This window comes from Diadema setosum, chromosome 10, assembly GCF_964275005.1.
Source record: "Diadema setosum chromosome 10, eeDiaSeto1, whole genome shotgun sequence".
NCBI classification, from domain to species: Eukaryota; Metazoa; Echinodermata; class Echinoidea; order Diadematoida; family Diadematidae; genus Diadema; species Diadema setosum.
The window spans coordinates 22,052,491-22,075,898 of NC_092694.1; the positions used below are offsets into that span (position 1 = coordinate 22,052,491).

Genomic DNA, 23,408 nt, shown 5'->3' on the forward strand with positions numbered 1-23,408 from the left:
TCCTTCGCTTAATAATATATTGTTTTCATTTTAAAAAGCATGACATTGTTAGGCTTGATTAGATGGGCTTTGAGTTTATCGACGATGAAGTCAGCATTTCTTTTCCTTCTGCTTAAGATTCGTAACTCGTACGATACTTGAAGAACTTTCGTGCTGATGTTGCCTTTTTCACCTTTCACCGTATTACCATTTTTTTTTTTTAATATCTTCAACAAAAATAAAGACAACATCGATAGCCTATGAAGTCATGTCGGAATAGTGATTTATAGTGCGACTGATTGCATTGTTAATAGAAAAATAAATGTAAGAAATTTGTAAGAAATGGACAATTTTATTTTTCTCGACAGAGAAGAGGCTTACCAGACCGATTATTATCGTCCATTTTCTTTTCTCCGCATTTTTGTCCTGCAAGAGATGAATGAAATATAACAGACTATATAAGATAGAGAAATGATAGCACATGATCTTGCATGCACTATAATACACGACAGATGCATAGCTCATAGCAATTGTGCAGTTCTATTTCACCAAGGGCGAACGCCTTAGATTTATCAGATTTACCCCTTATTCTTAAAATATACTTATATATCTATAGATTATAGCTACAGGCCATATGTGAATGTTCAGTCACAAATGTCCATATCTCTTTAGCTCTATCACAATACAAAGATAGATACCGATATATAATAATTATACGTCTATGGTTTCTACTAACAAAAGGAGCATAAGTTATCTGCTAAACCTAATTCTATATCTAAGATGTTCCTTGGTATAACAACCCCTGTAATTATTGAAACTCCCTGCATTTTGAAATCAGTGCACTTCTCTGTCTGACAAATGATTCTTTCAATTCCTTATCGAAGTTAGTATATAACTATCCTTTGATTATATTTAAACTAGAAAGTGTCTCGCAATTCTTTAACAAAATGTTTATAAGTCTAATATTCATGAAAAAACAAACAAACACCAATAATGTTAACTTCCTGAACAAGGTTTCCAAACCAAACTATATGCGGTCTATTACAATTCTTACCCACTCAAATAATCAATAAAGATACTGATAAATAGACTTTCTTGTTCTAACCTTGGGACTACTGATTTTCTCCTCAAATTCTTTTAAAAAGTTTGTATCATAATCGATGGATGGTTTCCTGTAATAAATAAAGAAATATCTGTATACATTTTTTTTCCAATCTCATTATTCTCAAACTTCGCTCCTCTAATTTTATTGTCTTTCCTCATTACCCGTTCCAGTGTTTCTATATAGGTAACAAAAATCTATAGGGAGATAATGGACCACCCTGTCTAATACCCGTTTCATATCAGAGTTTCACGTCGAAAGCCCCAGATCATTACACAACTGCTTTTATCTTATATATCTGTATAAAGAATACTTTATTCCAAAATAGGAAATAATCGCTGAATCCAATCACCAAACCTAAACAAATCTGGAATTTGGACAGAAAAGTCTGATGAGATACATAATCAAAAGCCTTTTGAAATCCGCTGTAACCCCCCCCCCCCCACCAAAAAAAAAAAAAAAATCTGTTGATTAAAAAAGAAGAAGAAATAATATGATTATATTCATCAACCGTAAAGATTCTCGAGTATTCTATATTATGACTTACTTGTCTTACATGATCACAATGAGTTATTTTAACCTAATACCCGTTTAATTTCTTTTTGCTAATACTTTTATATGATTATGCAAAATCTTGTAACCATGCATATTCAACAGTTCAACTTTGGATATGCATTGTGTCTTTATTCTCCTTCTCTTATAACAATTGAATAACACGTTGCTTTTGTAACTCCCCGTATAATTGGCTTCACACACACATACACTACATTCATTCACTTTCATTCAAATTATACCACAGACAATAATTCAAATTCATACTACTGTATAACGTAACATAGTAATTCCTTAAACAATATTTTCACACACAAAAAGAAATTAACAGAGGTCACAATTTCGACACACCCTTCATTTATTATTGTAACAAATAGAATGGAAATAGTACAGCAAATATATCAACCTATTAAAAAAATGATAAAAGATAGACACAAACAACACACACACACCATGAATAGACACATTATTATAGCTTGTCGTGCTTTTCCACTGAAAGCAAGGCAGAGTACTTACCACAAACTTGATCTCATGGGCATCCACCTCATACGCAGCATTTGAGAAAGAACTGCCGTATTCCAAGCTCTGTTAAATAAGAAAAAGATTATAAAAGAATAAATCATTATTATCAAGCGGTTACATAAACGTTTTAGACAAAGTGTAACACATAATACTTAGCCGTTTGTAGGAGGAAAAATGCAATGATTTTTATCAAAACATTTTCATGTAGGTTTGCTTTAATTATTTTGTTTTCCACTAAGCTTTGCCACCGTCTCTATACCATAGTAAAAGTTTTAGATCGAACTGTTATTGAACGTACTGGTAGTATTAAACATGTAATCTTACTTTCCACCACATTTCCATCACTGCAAACTTTATACGTTTTTTATCATTTCATACTTCTGTTTTACTCAAATCAAGGATTAGCCTATTGCCAAGGCCCTCTCGCTGTAAGATGGCTATAACGGGCGAGCGAAGCGAGCCCAGCTTCGCGCAACCCCACTCGCCTGGGCTCTCTGCACCATACAGTGAGAGGACCTTGACAAAAGGCTAATCAAGGAGTTACATGATTGGTATAGGCGTATACCATAGATATGTAAATACAGCTCTGTGGCGTATACTTACCTCCTTGCTCAAATTTGAGGTGTGTAGCTTTGGCGGCGTCTGATGACACCATATGCGCGGACAAAATCAAAGGATACATGGATTGTTTTTCTTTTTAATCTATCTCTTATTTGTCTATGTCTTTCAGCCCTTATCCTTGTTTATTTTTGTCCTGCTCTCTTTTTTTTAATCTCTCTCCCTTGTCGTCCTTGTCGGGTCGTTTTGTCCGTTATGTCACTGAACCCAGTCCCATCTATGTTGGATTTATCAAGAGATGATAGGACTCTTGCCAGAGGTCTTTAGGCGTGTCTTCATCAGCCCGACGTTGTGTTCCTGTTGAATCGATGTCCGATGGTATCAAATGAGATATGCTCCAAGCTAACCAACGGACAGTGTTGAAGCACCCAAACAAGACTGATAACACCTCAGATTCTTACCGTGCAATATAGTTTCTGTATATTGTATATTATGGTTATTCATAGATATCTGTGTGTCATTATGATCATTAAATACGTCATGGCCATTTCGTTTGTTGTTGTTGTTGTTGTTGCGATACACATATTTGACGATGAGGAGATAGACCAATCAGAATTAATGCTAGCTTTAATCAGAAATGATGTCTGCAACAAAGCATAGTCTTCACATCTCTTGAAACCAGGGTACAATACTTAGGTTAAAACAAAACTAAAAAAGAAAGAAGGAAAAGAAAGAAAGAAAGCAAGTTTTCTTCTTTTCTTCTTCCTTTTTTTTTCTCTCTTTTTTTTTCCTTCCCAATTTGATTTCATGTCAGTTTACATTGGTTCGTTTGATTTTGTTTTACATCGGTTTGTAGCTTCGTTAATTCATTATTCGCTGTTCTATGTATTTTCTGAGGGTCCCATATCATACACAAGCTTTGCTTTTTAGTGGGACCCTCCATTTCCATTCCCATCCTTAATTTGCCTGTATTATGCATAATTGTGTATATATTCAAAAATATAATACTATTGTGTTTTCTTCATTGTTATTCATTTTCGTATGTATTTTGTCAATTTACGTTTTTGCAGTTATTACAAATGATGTTCTGCTTATACATTGTATATAATTTCTCTGTTTATTTTATGGAAATAAAAACAAATTTGAATCTTGAATCTTGAAAGTAAGTAAGAAAGAGAAGCAGTATGTATAGGTCCCTAATAGGCCTACGTGTGGTCAGTGGTATATACTTTTGTTTGCTACCCTCTAATGTACACAGACATTTTTCATAAGGAAAAGTTGGTATTTAGATGCACGTATATGACGTACAGCAATGACAGGCGAAATGGTTATAATCTATTTATACGCACTGAGTTTTCTAAATTTATATACCTTTGAGTGCATGACTGCATGACCGGTATACCGTCTTGATGAGTTGAAGCACCAGTGCGCAGTAAACATGCGCAGGAATCAAGAGCAAATTCATCTTTGTTTAACTATACATAATATTATTCCTTCGTTTATCATATTTATGTCCTGTTTGAATTATCTCCATTGCTTAGTTTCGTTGTGTAAGCGCTACCAGGGTGAGAAATACCACTGAAGGTCTGTTCCGGTTTCCTAGCTATCCTGATGTCCAAATATAGGCAAACTGTCCTCTTGTTTGCAGGCGAACACGATTATGAGTGGAGAGAATTTCTGAAAAGAGACGCACTTCCCGTAATCTTTCCTTCACGAAATCATTCAGTGATCATAGCTGATGATCATGAGCATAGGTGGTGGGTCAATATGGAAGGCGTCAGTTTCTTGCACTTTCTATTGTTATGTGTAATCACATGATTGAAATAAATAACAATATGGCATTTTGCCGGTCCGCGCTCTCCGTTTGCTTTTCATAGTTTTATTTGTAGATAGTTTGCAGTGCAGTGTGGATAGGTAGTTAAAGGGATGGTACAGTTTCGGTTGAGATAGGGCTTTAAGTTTCCAACTTTTTTTTTGATGATGGTTTTTTTTTTTTTTTGAGATAATGCGAAACCTCTTATAAAATATCAAATAGCATATAAGTTTAAGCCGATTTCAAAGTTTATTTGATGAAAGTTAGGTTTGAAATGGCTGAGATATCCAAATCGAAGCAATTGTAATAAAAGGTGGGCCAATCTTTTATTATAAGATCGTTTTGTTTTACTCTTTTTTTATATTTCAGCCATTCCATTACAGATTGTCATCAAATAAACTTTGAATTCCTGTCTCTTGCATGCCTTTATGCATTTCATTAAAAATAAAACAGTTTCTTAGTATCTTGCAAAAATTTAAAAGCTTAATTTTCACCTCAACCAATACTACACCATCCCTTTAATATCACTGTCATTGATAGCAAATCTGCTGGCTATCGCTGCCGACATGTATGTTGGTATTAGCCAGCGCGTGACAGGTTCACGTTTGAACATCATTTGAAACGGACTTTGGCGCTACTGAGATAAAGGTTAGTGTTTTTTTTTTTCTTTTCTTTTTTAAATATACAGCTCGGTCATTCGCCATAGAATAATGTGTGCGGTGCGCATTGTCGGGAGCTGTTTGTTAGAGTGGCGTCAGACTCTCCCGAAGTTGACGTAAGATGGTCATGCGAATATAGAAATCTCAATTTCGCACAAAGTTGGTTCCGAACTCGGTTAAAAACGATCTCGTCTTCTCGCCGTTTCGCCGAGAAGTCGAGATGACATGGTGTACAAAATATACTGAATAAATTGTGTGTGAACACACAAACTTCAGGACCTAACTGCCCATCATGCATACGAGGATTTTTTTTTTCTTCACTTCTTTGCTCTTGATTTCATTCGATATGATATTGGGGTTGAGCTAGGACTATAAGATAAGAAATTATCTTTTCGTTAAACCCATAGTTCTTCTTGTTCCAAGAAAGTTCTTGGTTTGGCAGGAGTCCATTCAGTCCCTTATTGTGTCGGAATATCATCAAGTGCAATGTTTTCTGATACATTTGGTGTTCTCCATAGTATGCACAGTCAGCAGTCGTTTTGCTTTCTGAAACCGGAAAACTGACATCCGTGAAGAAGTGCTCAGAGGTACAGCCTTTTGCAAAGCGTCTTAATGTTACGAATGTGGTGGCATTGGCGGCTTTCTTGAGCGTTCGCGTGTTCAGGAATAACATAGATTTAGTATTCAATGTGTAATAATGATAAAAAAAAAAATCACATAGAGAGAGAACATATTGTGTATATATATATATATATATATATATATATATATATATATATCAATATATCGTTTTGTTAGATAAAATACCACATGGAATGAGTGTCCTTTTTTTTTCTTTACTGTGTACACGTTTCCGCTTCCTTTTTCTTTCTTATACCACAAAACATCTCCCTTTCTTAGTTCCTCCTCCGTCTTCTGCTTCTCCTTCTATCCCGTTATCGCTACGAACACTGTACTACTAACTAATAATATTCTCCTTAAGTGTTTTAATCTCCCTTTTCTCCAGCTTCATTCAGCTTTATCAGTCATCATCACTAATGATTATTTTGATGTGGTAAACATCCCACTTTTTCATCTACGTAGTATCGTCGTTATAACAAACCATATTGAAAAGAAGATAACTTTACTTCACGTATGCATTAATTGATTAATTAATTAATTAATTTATTTATTTATTTATTTATTTATTTATTCATTCATTTATTTATTCATTCATTCATTCATTCATTCATTCATTCATTCATTGTAATCAATTAATTAATTCATTCATTCATTCATTACTTCATGTGCTTTCCATGCATATCGTCATATTTTTTTTTTTTTTTTTTTTTTGTGGGCTAGGACTTATAACTATAATGTGAAACCTTGTTTTACAAGCCATACCATCATGAAATCCCTGTGTCAAAGACTAGACACATCGGCTCCTGTTGTATTTCGTCATTCAATGCTTATCTAAAGCTCTATGGTAAATCAGATTCTGATCACATCAGTGAAGAACGTCGTTCATTTCTTTAGTTTTTAATTTGCATTGGGGAAATGTAATTATATTCAATCCCATGATAAACGGTAAAAATCAAAGAAAAGTATCTTATGAGACCTACTATTTGACTGTAGTCATTAAAGTCATTTATATAAGAGTCAATTGAATGGAAACAACCAGTATTTTTAAAATTTTCTTGTTTTGTTTCTCTTCTATTTTTAATCTAACAAATGCGTCATCGTAGGAAACGTCAATTTCAAAAAGATTAAGGTTGATGGTTTCATACTATGAACCATTACATAGATTTTTAACGTTTCTGACACTCTTTTCCCCCTTTAAGGGTCTACGATAAATAGAGTCCAGAAGAACCTTTCCTAGAAGGGTAGTGACCGTCACTTGTAATCATACAAAAGTTCAAACAGACTATCAGATACTCTGTATATTTACATATTACTCGATTGTGTTTGAATCTCTGAAGGATGTCTGACAAATTAAGAAGTGGCATGCAAATACATCTGGTTCTGTTTTAGGGATGTGATGTCCGGGCGTTTCCATCAACAGTCAGTTGCCTTCCCTTCATGCGACTAGATTATATTCTTTACAAAAATCCGGATATATCTGGAGGAAACTTGAACAGTATATCATTATGTCTCCGCCTATAGGTAGTCCTATATACAGGGGAATCAGGTTATCTGAACTTGGATATATGTTAGTGCGTGAGAAGTTTTATGTAACTTTGTATCGTTTCTTATTGGGAACAACAGTACTGAGTCTTCTTTTCTTTTTCTATCCAGTTCCCTCAAGGGGGAAGAAAAAGTTTTAGAGTTTTATACACGCAAGTAGCCCTCTCAAACCCATCAACTTATAAAGATGACATTGATTTTTTGCGTTAAGACCCGTTACTGCTGGTAATGATGGCGTTAGTGGTACAAAGCGAATATGAATCATGATATGTCGTGAAATGTTGGCATATTTCATTTGGTACATTTAGTAAATTTCCTATATTACACCGCATCACACCAACCATTATCCCCGGGCAGAAGCGGATCTAGAGGGGGGGGGGGGTTGTTGCAACCCCCCCCCCCCTCCCAAAAAAAAAAAAAATCCGGGGACCATTTTTTTTTTTTATCTTATCTTTTTTTTTTAAATTGTAATTTTATTTTTTTCTATTTATGGCAATGACCTCTACACCCAAAATAGTGGTGTTTTAGTTGCAAGAAAACGCCATTTTCACACACAGATTTTTAAAAAATTCTCCCTCCTGTGGGAGGGGGGACACCCCCTCCCACACCCTCCCCCCCCCCTCGCTCGCTCCGCTCGCTCGGGGTCGGTCGCTACGCTCCCTCACATACCGCCCCAACCCCCTCCTTTATAAAAAGCTAGATCCGCCCCTGTACCCCCTGCGAAGTTGTGTCAAGGATGTCCATCTATTCTATAAAAAGAAAATACATTTATTGCAGGGGACAGAATAATGGTCAATTAAACCAGGATTACGACACAGAGATAGGGTTGGTAAGTGTTTTATCTCTCAATTGAAGCGCAGAGTCAATCGCGGGATAAGACGACCACATAATCAACAGACTTATCACACCTATAGGGCTGCCTTGGTACCCTAGTACAACGTGGTTCGCGGAAGTCACTACAAACTGTACTATGGTTATCATATTCATGTATAGACTGCAGATGGGCCTAGCTTTGTTCCGTCACGTGCTAAACCACACAGTGTTCACGTTGGCCTGAAAGTCTCAGAATACGGTAAACCACACAGTGTTCACGTTGGCCTGAAAGTCTCAGAATACGGTAAAGGCTTCATGTTTTTGCGAAGCAGGGATATGAATATACAAATTATATGAGGACAGGTGATAATGTCATAGTCTCATAAACCTTAATAATTTCTTTCCTTTTTGTTGTTGTTGTCTTTCTCCGCGGGTCAATTTTATGCCTGAGAAATTACGACTTTTAGTGGGAGCTGGGTTGTTAGCTGCTAAATCATTGACCAAAAACACACTTTGGGCGCAGACCAATGCAAGATGGCGATCCTCACATCAGCTGGTTGACATGTGACAATGGTTGCGACCAATACCACTCTTCGCCGAAAACATTTGAAAATTTCAATGGCTCTCCTTCTATAATAAAGCCCGATTTTTAGGAAATAAATACCATTTTGTTTGTTTGATTCTACCTTCCCAGTGGCGGATCCAGAGGGGGCGCAACCGGCGCACGTCCCCCCCCCCCCTAATTTTCCTTAAAAACAAAAGAAATAAAAAGAAAAAAAATGAAATGAAACCCGGAAGTGGCACCAGAAATAATTAGTCACGCCCCCCCCCCCTTTACAGAATTCCTGGATCCTCCCCTGCTTCCAAATCAACGTCAGGTTAAAATAGAGTGGAATATATATCTTAAACAATGATATGGACTTGTGGATTAAGGGTATTTATAGTACTCACTCCTTCATATCTCATTTTCCCCGACATTTTAAATGGCAAATGCAGTGTGAATATACGATACACACTGATAGTGAGCACGTTATCAGGTTTCTTGTGTTCGTCTACACAGATTAATCAATGTAAACAGAAAGCGAGAAAAGAAGAATTGAAGAAATGAGCAAAAGTGCGAAAAATAAGAGACGATGAAAATGATTAAAAATGGCGAAGAATATAACGACAGAAACGAAGAAAGAGAAGGAAAGGTATAGTAAAACGGTCGTATAGGAGCAGTAGCAGAGTAGCAGCATATACATATTATAATAGGCCTACGAAAAGGCCTGATTTAGGATCACTTCGAATAGTTCAAGACGATATAGGCCCCTTATATGAATTTGGTATCATGAATAATATATAATATTCAGACACCATGTCGAATGGGAATGTCAATATCTATAGGATAATTTTAGTGTGAGATAAACAGAAAAAAAATAAAAAGAAGGGGGCGGAGAAAAAGTAAGAATCTGTTATAGCTTTAAATCTACTGCAGAATATCATTACACAATTAGAAAGCATTGCTAAATTTGGGTCTTCTTTTCTTGTATAATCGCATTCATTTTCCGCTAAAGTCATGATGTCAAGAGATGAAATAGTTCAAGATATACACATTTGTCTTTATCGAAACATTATATACAAGAACAGAATCCTGAGTAAGCCTTTATTATATTCATAATTCACATAACTAGTGGATTACCCTAATCCAGTTGCGTATATACGATTGAAATTGCTGGCGATTCTCTTCAGTTCAGCATGTAAAGAAGAGAAAAAGAAAAGAAGGCATGCTCATAATGCTTTATAATAATGGTATATGCCGCGGAATAGGCGTGTAACTATATACACCAGATCATCATAAATACGACCTACATAAGCGTAAAAAGTAATTATCCTCCCCACCTATACTTATCTTGAATGATATCTTGTTTTAGCAGGTTTCAATACAAAGAGCAGTGGCGATGTAGCCTTCAACCATTGTCAACACTTTGGGTGAAATACACCTCTATTAGAGCAGCTGAAACTTAGTGAAAAATTGATTACCTTGGATTCGCTCATCGTCGGCTTTGCGTCAGTGGCTAACCTGATGAAAAACCTGGGATTAATTCCCTTCTACGCTGACTAAAGTTTGCAAAACTTGTGAAGTCCTGGCGATCCTAGGATGAAGAAATTTTCCCGAGGAAAACAACAAACACCCAAAACTCAAGACACTGTGAGACGACCAGAACGTCAGCAGGACCAGAGGGCCTGTTTTCCCCCTGGGGTACAACAAGACTACAGTGTATCCCGCCGAGCACTGAAACTGTGAGATAGATGACCAAATCAATAATATGGGCCTAGTTCCAATGTTCCATTCTCGGTTCAAAGTTCAGTACCATCGCTGGTAACCAATGTCAAAACAATCAATAACGTCAAACTCTAAGTTATAAGAAGAGTCGACCTCTCTTCACCTTATACAGCAATATGAGAGGGACCCACACCATACCATACCACACCATACGTTAGTTCGTTAAAATAGTGAGACAGGAACGCATAATCCACTGGCGCGAATTCTTTCGGAGTTTACGTACAACAATCCTTAAAGATAACGGACAATGCAATAGCTCTCGAATCCAAGTGCTATAATGACTGTACAGTGTTTTATTCAAACATTGCAAGTTTAACTCATGAGTCGTAGATCTCATTGCCTCATGTCAAATTTCGTCCTAGAGTCCACAAGATAGGCTTTAACTTGTAATCAATAAAAAAAAGGGGTCGCATACTATGTTTATGAAAAACTCCTCTGACTTAATGTTCATGAAAACTGATCCTAAACGTATGTGCAGTACAATGTATGTCGTTGGATTGGGCGCTGCAGCCCCCCCCCCCCCCCCCACACACACACACGGACGCAGACTTTTATCTGTGACAAAGAAAACACACACACACACACACAAAAAAAATGATTAAAAAAACAGACACACGCACACACATAAGAAAAACCATGACTTTTTAAAAGGTTCTGCCCAACGCTCAAAATAATACGTTGCCCTAACCATGCCGAGTTGTTGTTTCGGCCATCATTATGTTCAATCTCAATTCGAAGCAACAGACAAGAAATCCCATAATCGACTATGTTTCGTTTCCCGAAACCCTATCGGCTGACATCACCAGTTACAACAATTTAAACCATCGTGCATTTTGTGTTTCTTTAAAATCAATCGATATCAATGGAAAGCATAGCGAAAAAAAAAAAGAAAACAGAATAAATCTTTACGAAATAAAATTCTTCTTTGTATAAATATGTTCATGTGATACTTATTCACCGTCTGTTTGTATTACTTTTTCGTTTATTTAATTTTTGAGGGGTGGACAAAACTGTCGAACTATAGTTATAAGAACACAGAACTAAAGAATTAAGAGAAAGAACTCAAAGAATTAACAATAACCACATTAATGTTCATACATCTGGAGATATAAGAAAAACGAATGGAGCGGTTTTCGAGAAAACAAGATTAATATGCAAAGGCATGGTCTAGCAGGGAGGTGAGACACCTCCCTGGGTCTAGCGATTTGGGTGACCGAATATTGCCTCTGTCTGCCTATATTTCGTGTTCCACCTGTTGGTCCAGCTCGATACAATCTCCCCCATGGCGTAGAACGGAGGCCAAAGAGGTAAACAAATGCACATCTCCATATAGTGCACAAATCACAGGGGACTATGTGTTTGAAATGCATATTATTATAACAACACACGACAAATAGGTACTGTTGGGACCACAACCACTTGATCGTCACCCCATTACTTCGGAGTTTGACCCAGCTCGCTCTTAAACAGAAATAGCAGGAAAATATGACCAAAATATATCACACACTCGAACAGCAGTAAAGCATAAGCAATAGAAGAATACATTTTGTAGTGACCATGGTGACTTGTGATGACAGCAGGAGTTGCTGTAGTCATGGTGACGAGTATTATGATAATGACGCTGATTAAGGTTATCTTTTCAATCACAAGGTTCAGCAATTATACGCGGGAGAGCATCAGCAAAACTATAGTTTCTATCAAATGTTTACTGTATATTGATGGAAGTGTATAGTAACAGTGCTGAGTTGCAGTAGGGATATCATTTATATTGGAAGAAAACTATCAGTATAGTAGCAGCATTAAAGTGGTGTTTGTATCAATAGAATGTGTAATTAGTGCTGATGGGAACTCTTTGTAGTGGTAGACCAGTAAGCTGAATTGGTATATAGTAGTAGCAGCAGCATGATGAAAGTGGTTGTAATATAGAGGAAAACATCAAAGAAACGCGAACTAAAAGGGGGACAACTTTCACACAGAGTCAACATTTCACGCTACAAATTCCCTTCTCCCATCATCTTGCCTGTGTGCATGTGACAATCATTACCTGATCAGCCCTCAAAAGGAAGGGGTAAAGATATTGTAATCAGAAAAAAAAAGACGTCCAGACAGGACTATTGGCAGAAAAAAAAAACAACAACAGACAAACGCAGATCGTAGATCCGATGTCCATATCAAACAAAGACAGGATCAAAGGTTAGAATTCCATCACAGTTGTTGTCCCTATCCATGCATAAATCGTCAGTAACCTCCTCATAAAATAGATTTACCGATTAAATAGAGAATTTGACCACTAGCTTCCCTGGATTTGGTAATGTGCTACGCCCAGGAGAGGAATCGAGTTTTACCACCTCCCTGGTGTTACGAAAACTTTTCGACAGCACAACGTAATCATCATTGTAAGAACAAACACGATGAGTCCTTTTCTCCCCCACCTTTTGGTTCATTCTTTTACACACATTACACGACGTTATTATACTCTTGGAACGAAACGTCATACATATTTATATACGCCTACCTGGTACTCCTCAGTTGCGCTGCACTACGTCACCGTATCTCAAAATTCACCTCAGCTATCACGCCATCTGGTGTGGGATGGAGTACGATTGCGCCTCTCTTCAAAGGACTATCATCTTAAAATGCTGTTGAAATTGAACACACCACACATGTTGCCGGCGGAACTGAAAGACCTTAATAGAGGAGTGACGTTGTGTCTATTTAAGTTTGTTTTGTTTTTGTTTTTGTTCTGTTTTTTTTTTTTTTTCTCTCCCCCTTTTACAATGCACTCCCGTTATAACGAAGTCCTCGGGACCAGCGGTTTTCTTTCGTTATATCGAATTTTCGTTATAACCGAACATTCAAGTGCGTAATCTGATGATAATCTTTTGACCCGAATTTTTACTTTGTTGTAACGAGCATTTCGTTATACATATAAACGTTTTCGTTATAACGGGAGTGCACTGTACCAGCATAATCATAATATTGCACACCTGTCAATTGAAATGTGGCCATGCTCTCGGGCGTTATATTCATACTCGTTATTTTGTATAAAAGTACATGCCCATGTACTTACTGCATCAACATGACACAGGCAAACAATATGGCTCACACACACACACACACTCACACCCACACCCTCACACACAGACACACACACACACACACACACACAAAAGCATAGACATACACACCACCCATGATACACACCCACACAGACATTCCTTTATACTCATACATACACAAGCACATGGTCACTGATAGAATCAACAACTTCAAGGGACATGCACAGCATCAGTGATACATGTACATGTTTTTAATGTTTGTATGCGGTGGCATCTGATTCTTTGAAACTAATTCAGTAAATGGTGTGGCTAAAATCACTTAGAATTGGGCTGGTACAATAAATCCGTCTCTTTGTTTGTTTGTTTGTTGTTGTTATTGTTGTTGCTGCTGCTGCTGTTCTTTTTCTTTTTCTTCTTTGCTGAATAAAGGAGGCTTCAGACATCACACATTCAGCATTAGTTCATGTTAGATTTGTTTGTTTGCTCTTTTATTCTCTATATTTTACAAATATTCAAGGTGATAATACAAAAGATAGTCATCTTATGCTATGTACATTTGTACAATTTATAAGATCTGCACATTTTATCAAATCAAAATATACAATAACAAAGGCATTATGCTGTCTGTATTATTGAACATATAATGTAGTTTTATTTAAAACAGGTCAGACATACTATAAATTCTCTTTTTAACCTGGATGCAATTAACATCACAAACATACCACTAACAACAGTACTGCTAATCATTTCCAAATCAGCAGATAACAATATCTGAAACACGGACCCCTTTGGATGGAATTCAATTGTGTTAAAAGTCGAAGGATATACCCCACGTTTTTGCATCTCAATGAACAATGCACTTGATGTATGGCAGCACCGACATCATCTATTTAATCATAGTCTCTAATGTCCCTGTAAGTGTACCAAATTCTCTCTTAGTAGTCGATTCACCTCTTCATCAATTCAAAGTACATATTCAGTATTTGTTTACATATACGGCACTTAAACTTTGGAAGTAAATGCAATAACCATTATGATCAATCATACCCAAGACATGTATTGCAATGTGCAGTCAAGGCAATACACTGTAAACTTTGTCATGTGTGTGACAAGGTTCTGAAAGACAGCTTGATACTGTACGAGCTGAAATTTTCGCGTACAGATATTTTCGCGAATTGCTACTTAGAGGACATTTTCGCGTGTTGTTAATATCGCGGTTGCGAGGGTCTAACTGAACTTAGCTATTAGCGCGCTGTTATTTTTGCGTGTTGTTATTTTCGCGGTTCAAAGGCGATTCGCGAAATTCGCGAAAATAAAACCACCGCGAAAATTTCAGCTCGTACAGTAAGTATGCAAGTATTAACAGAGAACAGCCAGAGTGGTACGGTCAGATGCTACTGACGCTGCAGTTTATTAACAAACATTTAAGGAGCATTGGTTTGGGAGGAGATGGGAGGGAGAACTACTTAGACATGGAAGGGTGTGGATGACTGCAAAGAATCTCGAGAGCCTGTTGCAAGTACACCATAATCCAACTGTGAATTTCAGGTACATTGTAGTACGGGATAAATTTCCTGTCACTCTATCTCCCATGCATTCGACAAATTATTTTTGTTTCCTGATTGTTATCCTGTTATTTTGGGACCTTAAGGGTACTGTTCTACTAAAGTTGTCTATAAATTTATGACTGCGTACAATAAGCACTTTTGAGAAGATTTAATTACATTTACAATTTACTCTGAACACCACTGGCCATTGATACAATTGGTATCGATCTCAATGCTACCGGGGGTCATAGGATACTGAATAGGAATGCTATTTGCATGCCTTCACAAGAATTCACTTGCATGGAATATAATACTGATGATAATTCAAAGACTGACATACACATGCATAACAACAACACTTAGCCATCTTCTTTAGCTTTGGTTGGTTTGATTATCCAACAGAGACTTGATATCATTATGATGCTGCAAGGGTGGTTGTCTTGACAGGTGTGAAGCCTTCTGTCTGATGATGATGTATGCCAGCACACCAGATACTGGATGAAGGGTTCTCTGCCATACGTACAGTGACACAGGCGCCGCATCACAACTGTGGTAAACGTGGTCCATGGGTCATGGACGATGATGCAACAAAGAAATGACGATACCAGGCAGGACAATGAGTAGCTCGATGGCGACAAGTTTCCTGTGACTGTGACAAGAGTGGACGGCACGTCTGATACAGACGACCCCATTGGTCCACAAGACAGCAGCTGCCCCTTGTTGCATCACGGCCTGCCATGGGGCAATGATGCATGAGAGTTCATGAAAGGCTCTGGAGAAATCACGGCGCAACCCACTTGGACTGGGCATTGTACAGAAAGGACTGTTTCCTGTTTTGAGTTTGTGGTCTGTATGTTGCTGCAGAGAGAATGAGAAAATAAAATAATGTGAATGTTGTGCATACTCCATACAATACATATTATGGTTTACCAAACCTAAGTTCTCATACCTTATTCCTTTAAGAATAAATGAACAATTGTTTGTGGTGGTACCACTGATCTTTTGTATTTCTTTACAACCAGACATCCCTTTCTCTACATCTATTTGGAAACCATTTTCTTCGTTTCTGGACAGGACATTTTAGACAGATAAAAACTTAATTTCACATGCGAATATAATAAATACTAATTTTAAGATATATCAACTTAGGAGCTATGTATTTAATGCTCAACACATGAGCTGTGTTGTTAATATACATGATTTATGGAAAGACCTATCACCATATAGCTCGCTGTGACTTATTGAAAATTCTAGACCATCTGGGTTCCATTTCATAAAAGATGTTAGGATAGCAACTCTTGCTAAGCATAGCTGCATCTCGTAGCAACAGCCAATCAGAAAGCTGAATTTTTATCGTTACCATGACATGCCATTCCAGCAAGAGTTGCTATCACATCAACTTTTTTATGAAATGGGGCTCTGGTGTGCTGTTTGAACAAAGCAAGAAATGCAACATTAAAAAGTCATAGTTTAAAGAGCTTCCAGTCTGAACTCTTCGTCTTTTTACTCATGCACAAATCAGCTCTGAAGCATTGCCAATTTTATGCTAATCATAATCAAAGGAGAAATAGGGGAGGAAGGGAGAAGAGGAATGAGAAGAAGGGGTAGGAAGAATGGTGGAGGAGGAGGAGGAGGAGGAGGAGGAAAGAGCAGGAGAGAATGAATGAAACCAACTCTTACCAGGGCCAGGATTATCTGTCATGTCCTTGCTGTCACCTGTCCAACGACTCGTTGAGGAGACAAAGACAGAGCCAGACATGTAATGCTTAGTGGGACCTTTGTAGTTGACCAGTTCATAGCTGCCTGGACCTGGGTCCGGTAGTGGGGGAGGCAGGGGCATGGCCGGAGCTGATATGCACAGGTAACGCTTCTTCCTGAAACACAAATACATGCAAAGGAAAAGATTGGAAACACATGACAATAACACTTACATTTGTATGATGTAACACAACAAAAGTGTCTTATCCATATGGTAGATAGCCTTCAAGAAAGGAAGTAGCCTTATTAATACGAAAAATCACTGTAGGGTCATAATAACAAATATTATCATAGCTATATTGACCACTCAGGAGGAAAACATACTGTCACAGCTATTTATCAAAAGCAAGAGTGCCACATTTCATTCATCTGAGTGTTCAAAGTGATCAATCTGGTGGAAATGCAAAGATGCATTATGCGTACACAATACAGGAAGATTCTGACCATATTATTCACTTCTCAAAGCTAGTGCTGGATGTAAGTTTGGAAACAAGTTCAAAAATATTACTTTGACTGCAAATGTAATCTTCACACTAGGAGCCATTTTTAATACAGGAGTTCTCCCTACAAGGGTTACACAAGTGCAAAAAGAGAAAGACTTTGACAATCTTTACAGGTGATATGGTTAGTTTATCAAACATAAAAGCAGTGGAAATTTGATCTGTGGGAGTCACATATACAGAGTTGCAAGATCAGCTAGGATCCTGTGATACTCACGGAAATAGTGTCCTCTTTGGGTCATCAATTGGTTCACTGGGATGATAATGACCAGGTCCAGGGTTCTACATGACAGACAGATGGAGAGTCAGAAATACATGATGTGGTGGTAAAAATAACCAGCTCCCATCATGTGGGAGCAAAACATCCTAGCTCCATATCATCTCAGTTTACAGTCAGAAATTGGAACCACCCAATCATAGAGTGACGCTCATGCAATCTATATTTAGCCCTGTGGTTAGCAAGAGGGGGCAGTCAAAATATGACTGCTGTTTGTTTTTACAAATAAACAAATATGATTAAGGTTCCCGCCATGATATATGACTGACCACACAAAGAGGGAAAATAATAGTCAAAGAAAAATGCCTATGACGACACAATTATCCTCCAATTTGTCAGTTGGAATAGGTGTAATGTAAAAGGCTGTCATTTTGCCAACATTAGCAGAGCTTGGTGAATAAAAATAGTGGCTGCTGTCATTGCCCTGTGAGTCAAAACACTTTGAAGTGTACAAGTGGTTTTAACCCTACCACATTCATGAAGGTTATCTTTACTACAAAGGGGACCTTCCCCTTTGAAGAATAAGTAATGATAGGCATCAGTCAAACACAGCAGAAGCAAAACTAGAACAAATTTTGTCTCTATACTTACACATGAATGAAATGCATACTTGTACTCAAACCCCCCCCCCCAAAAAAAAAAATAATAATAATAATAGAAAAATTAAAAAAAAATCACTGTATGGCTTGTCAAAATTTAAGCTGAAAACGAGTGCCATAAAAGTATGTTGATGCATTTGACTTACCGGATCTGGACTGAGGATCATTTGCCGGCTTGATGTTGACTTGAAGCTGCTCATTGGGATCTTAGGGGCTTCTTTGGTAAGTGTTTCATTGACTGTATAATGGCCTGATAAGAAAAAAAAAAATTTTAATTAAAAATTAAAGTTGTCCTCGTTGAATACATTTGAAGATACAGCTGTTTGTGTATACTTTTTATCAATGTAATTCTTCCTAACTGAAGAATGACTTAAGACCGCTTATGAATTATGAAACATTTTATAAGTTGCATATAAGTCAATGTTATGCCTTTTGTTAAAAAAAAGAAAGAAGAAATAGTTTGTTAGGTTTCTGGTCCCAATGAAGTTTTACTTCCTTCAATCAGCCTGGTAACCAATCCATGGCAATATTCTGATCAAAGTAAATAGACTGAATATAGGGTTAGATCTTGAACATATCAAAATTTCCTGGGTAACTCTGGAGGTATGATTTACAACACAGTGCATGCACTGGTGCGAGCTACTAGCCGGCTACTAGCATTTATTGAAAATTTTCTTCAGCACTCTGTATAAACTGATTTCACAGAGAGTGTTCTCTTGATTTCAATGACATTTGTTGATTTCAACAAGTGTCTGAGTGGTTTTAACCTCAAATCAAATTCATATTAATAAGGCTACTTCAGTCTTTCTTATAATCATTTCTATAACTCTTGTAGACTTCTGAAAAAACTTGAAACAATTACTTTCACACTGAAGTTTACTTACAAGGTGCTGGCGCAACACTTTGTATTCTGTTGTAGTCTACGCGACGAGATGTTGACTTAAAAGATGCTTGAAACTGGCTCCCATAGTGCCTCTTCAGTGTACTGTCAGAGACCTGAAATGACCAAAAAGAAAAAAAAAAATGAAATTAAAATTGATACAGTGTTTAGCAACCATGCCCAAGAATTGGAAAAAGACAGGTGCACTGAATGATGATAACATACATCACACATGTAAATGATGACACAACAGTATGAATTTGAAGCATTTACAAACTACATGAACTTCAAATCAGTCTTTTCCTATAATCAGGCAATGTTGATGATCAAATACAGTCAAGCTTCCATGACTGACCTGCTCGCCCTTATACCAAGAGAATCCCTAAATCATGTCACTAAAAAAAAAAACAAAAACAAAAACAAAAACAAAAAACAAAAAAACAACTGTTGGTTAGGTTACTGCTTGAATACACTTAATTAATCAAATCCCAATTCCACAGCTCAGATTTGACATGAGGATGTGAAATTCTATGATGGCACTTGAAAAAAAAAAAAAAAAAACTCTCCAAAACTTGTTTCATAAAAAAAAAAAACCAACCATGTCATGATAACACATGAAAGCAAGAGTCAATAACAGAAAAAGAAAAGAAAAACTGAAAACATTGTTCACACCAAATTGAATTCATACTCTGAAATTGAAAGGTTAGGGTATGTGTTCTGTGTATCATACATTCACAATCTTTGTCTTCGTACATCTAAGTGGTCACTTGATTTAGCAAGGGAAAAAAAAATGTCTAGGCTTGAAATGAGTCACTTCAGACAAACTAGTACTCTATCAAAATAATGCAGCAAAAGATAATACGAACTACATCTACAATCTGACTTACTTTGTAATGATTTGGGGCTGGAAGTTTGGACTCCTTGTCCCTCACCACAGCTATGGGTTTGTGAAAGCTGCTGGACGCTACTGCCTGGTTGAAGTCTTTCCTGCTTGTCAACATGCTGGGAAGGGCATAGGCAGGACCGGGACCGGGGGTTCCTTTGTGATGTTTAGCCCTTTTTGTCTGACAGAGAAACAGGGATGGGGAATAGACTATTCAACTTGCCATCTTATTAACCAATAATGTCATTACTATCTATGCTTTCATAATAATCTTTCACTTCTGAGATACAAACATATTTACTTATCCTGTACATTTTCTACAGCACAACAAAAACCCATATACAAAAACCCATAACTTGGAGCAGTAGTGGAAATACATAGCAACAAACACAACATATTCATACAACAAAATATTTTGTTACAAAGTCCTGCATCACATCCTATAGGGCTTCCATGTTGTAAGGCAAGAAACAAGTCGAGGAAGATTGCTCTGTTGACTAACTGTAAGCACAATCATTAGTTTGATTTAATCCTAAAATGGAACCATACAAGGGGCACTATACAGCCATGGTGATTTGAGTACATAATTACACAAATGCAACTGAGATCTCACCTTTGATACAAAACCAACTCCCATTCCTTTCTTTGAGAAGGAAGGGCTGAACAGTTCTGGTTTGTTTTGATGCACATAGGTACCCGGACCAGGATTTTCATTCTGGAAAACAAACAAAGCACAACAAAAATAGACTTTATTCCAATGCATTTTGTACCTTACACTGTATGATCAATGGTAATGCAGAGTAACAGGAGTTTGTTTGTTCATTTTATTTCACAGACTTCAAAGTTTGCAAAGATAAAATAATTTCCTCTTATAAAGAATATGAACAGTTTGTCTCATAAAAGGAACAGTGAAGATGAAATTCACATTACAGAAATTAAAATGTTTGATTCACCAAACTTTACTGGAACTAATTACTTTCAAGAGCATAAAATTATGTCTGATTTTTTTCCCCTTTAAACAGAGTGAATGATCAAATTTAAAAACATCAACGGGACGGAGTGGTTTACAATTGTCTTGAAATTTGATGCAATAAAAATCTGTGCACAAGCTGAAATACAAAGAACATAGAAAAGCAATACAATACACCATTTATACACTACATACATGTATGTAACAATGCTTAGATTAATCATACACTGATTTTCAAGTGCAAGATATTCTATGCATATACTTGCACATAAAATTGCCTTATAAACAATGTACGCCTGTGAATATCCAATATCAATAATTAGGCAATTACATGAGACTAATTGCCAAAAGTTACTTGTGCCTTACCACTGTAAGATCATGGTTGAAGCGTTTTGATGTAGCACCAAATCCTCGTTGATCTGCATTACTTGTGACAATTGTTTGGTATTTGCTGGGGATGGAAGATGTGGGAGCTGTAATTCCTTGTCCTGGGAGATAGATAAAAAGGAAAAAAAAATAGTTCCAAATAAGTACGTTCTTAATAATCACAAATACATTTGTACAGAGGGCAGTATGTAGAGGTACATGTAAGTGTAGAGAACAGCTTAATAACAGCATCTAAAGTATGTAGACTGTCTATACCTACAGTACTGTATATCCACAAAACCCTGGTTTCTGCCACAGCAGGAGCCTTCTAGGGAGCCCTGTTAATGTTAAAAGCCACTAATGGCAGAGAGATGTTTTTACTTGCACAATGTACATGTATTCTACATAGGCACCAACGGACTGTATTGCGAACAGCTGCCTTGCTGGACGTATCCGTCTTGACACAATACCCAGACTGATGTGATGGATCCTGTCAAGTATCAACGTACTGTTTACATAGACTCGGATAGAGGTAGAACAGTGCGAGAAGTAGAAGTTGTAATTACATGTAACAGTTACAGTGTAGACTTTTGTCAGAGACTAGACTCTAGACATTTACACTAATTTAACACTAACATAACACTAACAGCAGTGACAGTTTTTCTACAAAGAGTTGTTACAAATGTAGGCCCTATATGGACATGGATCTTGAATATTAATACTTGTAGGAGTGGTCAAGAATTCATGAGTTAGATCTATATGATGATGAAGATTTACCTTAAATTTACACCTTGTCATCTAATCCCGGGGTGTTCCACTGTACAGTTTTAAACAGTAAAATTAGTTATTTGTCATCAAGACTTGACAACTTAACCGCAAATCTAACGGGTTACAGATCAGAATAGATAAATTTACACCACACCAAGATGCAAATTGCAATTTTATTTTTATGATGATGATGTAAAAATTCTAGCAGATTGATGGCATGTGCATACAAATTATGATGCAGTTTCGCGCTCCATGATGGAGTTCTTCAACCTCATACTTCATGCCACGACAAACCTGACTCGCGTGTGCAGGATGACAGATGAGATGATATTTAGGGAGTAGGAAACTGAATGATTTATTACTCATTTATAGCGCCCGCAATTTCCATACTCAGCCGACACAAAAAGACACATGTGGGACCACATAACAGACTGAACAACCATGACCATGGATGTCTCAAATACGATACGACAATAAACACAGCAGTGTAAAGAACCAGCGAGGAATGAAAAAGCAATACCTTTGTGTATACGTCCTGATTTAATAGATCCAACTAATCTCCTGTAATTTGGGTCGAGAACTTGTACACTGTCCGCCATGCTGACCTCCAGAAAGTGACAGCAAAGGAAGATTGTTGTGTGTATCGTGTGACTGCTTGAGTTACGGTACGCGGTGCATGCAATCAACGTGCATATAGCGATTGTGTATGTGTGTGTACGTGTGTTTACGTTCGATTCGTGTGTCGTTTCTAACGCCGCTCTTACGTCACAAAAGATCAATGACCGTATTGAGTACTAGTACTCTTCACAACTCATAAAACTCTTTTATTTTCTTGTTCCAAACAACAATGAAAATACTTAGACATGTTACTTTTTTTAAAGATATTAAAGTTGGATTCCTAGTGTTTGCTGAAGTTGTTTCTATAGTGACATACATGCGATTGCTACGAGGCCTCGACTGCATGATCGATGAGTGAATGCCCTATCGATCAATTTCTGTCTGCTATATTATGAATCGATTGAACTTTCTCCACATACAAATCATGTCAACGTCATACAAAATCATGTCAACGTCATCCAAATACTGTACCCCACTGGTGTCTCCCCCCCCCCCCGAATTTCAATAACGTCTACTACTGTACATAATCAAAGCGAAAGTGTACAAATTATTGTACAATATGCCATAATCATGATATAAAAAACAACTTCAACATTCTGCACAATTTCAAAATTTCAATGTTCATTGGTAGTTTTATAACAAGAAAAAAAAAAGACAAACAGGAAGAAACCACTCTAACTTCTGTGAAATCTGTAT

General features: G+C 37.0%; 1 protein-coding gene and 1 long non-coding RNA gene across 2 annotated transcripts; both read right to left on the reverse strand.

Moving 5' to 3' along the window:
- Window positions 1-390: 390 nt before the first annotated feature.
- On the reverse strand, window positions 391-10,363 carry LOC140234155 (uncharacterized). Its single transcript, XR_011901590.1, has 3 exons — window positions 10,184-10,363; window positions 2,150-2,218; window positions 391-405 (listed from the first exon to the last, which is right to left on the reverse strand). It is a non-coding gene; the product is annotated as an uncharacterized lncRNA (long non-coding RNA).
- A 4,565-nt stretch (window positions 10,364-14,928) lies between these two features.
- On the reverse strand, window positions 14,929-22,739 carry LOC140234018 (O(6)-methylguanine-induced apoptosis 2-like). The gene is made up of 9 exons (XM_072314101.1): window positions 22,615-22,739; window positions 21,327-21,448; window positions 20,604-20,705; window positions 19,995-20,171; window positions 19,112-19,223; window positions 18,374-18,477; window positions 17,569-17,633; window positions 16,774-16,967; window positions 14,929-15,951 (listed from the first exon to the last, which is right to left on the reverse strand). Exons 1-9 carry the CDS (start codon window positions 22,691-22,693, stop codon window positions 15,875-15,877), a joined length of 1,032 nt encoding a protein of 343 aa, XP_072170202.1. The 5' UTR covers window positions 22,694-22,739; the 3' UTR covers window positions 14,929-15,874.
- Window positions 22,740-23,408: the final 669 nt, after the last annotated feature.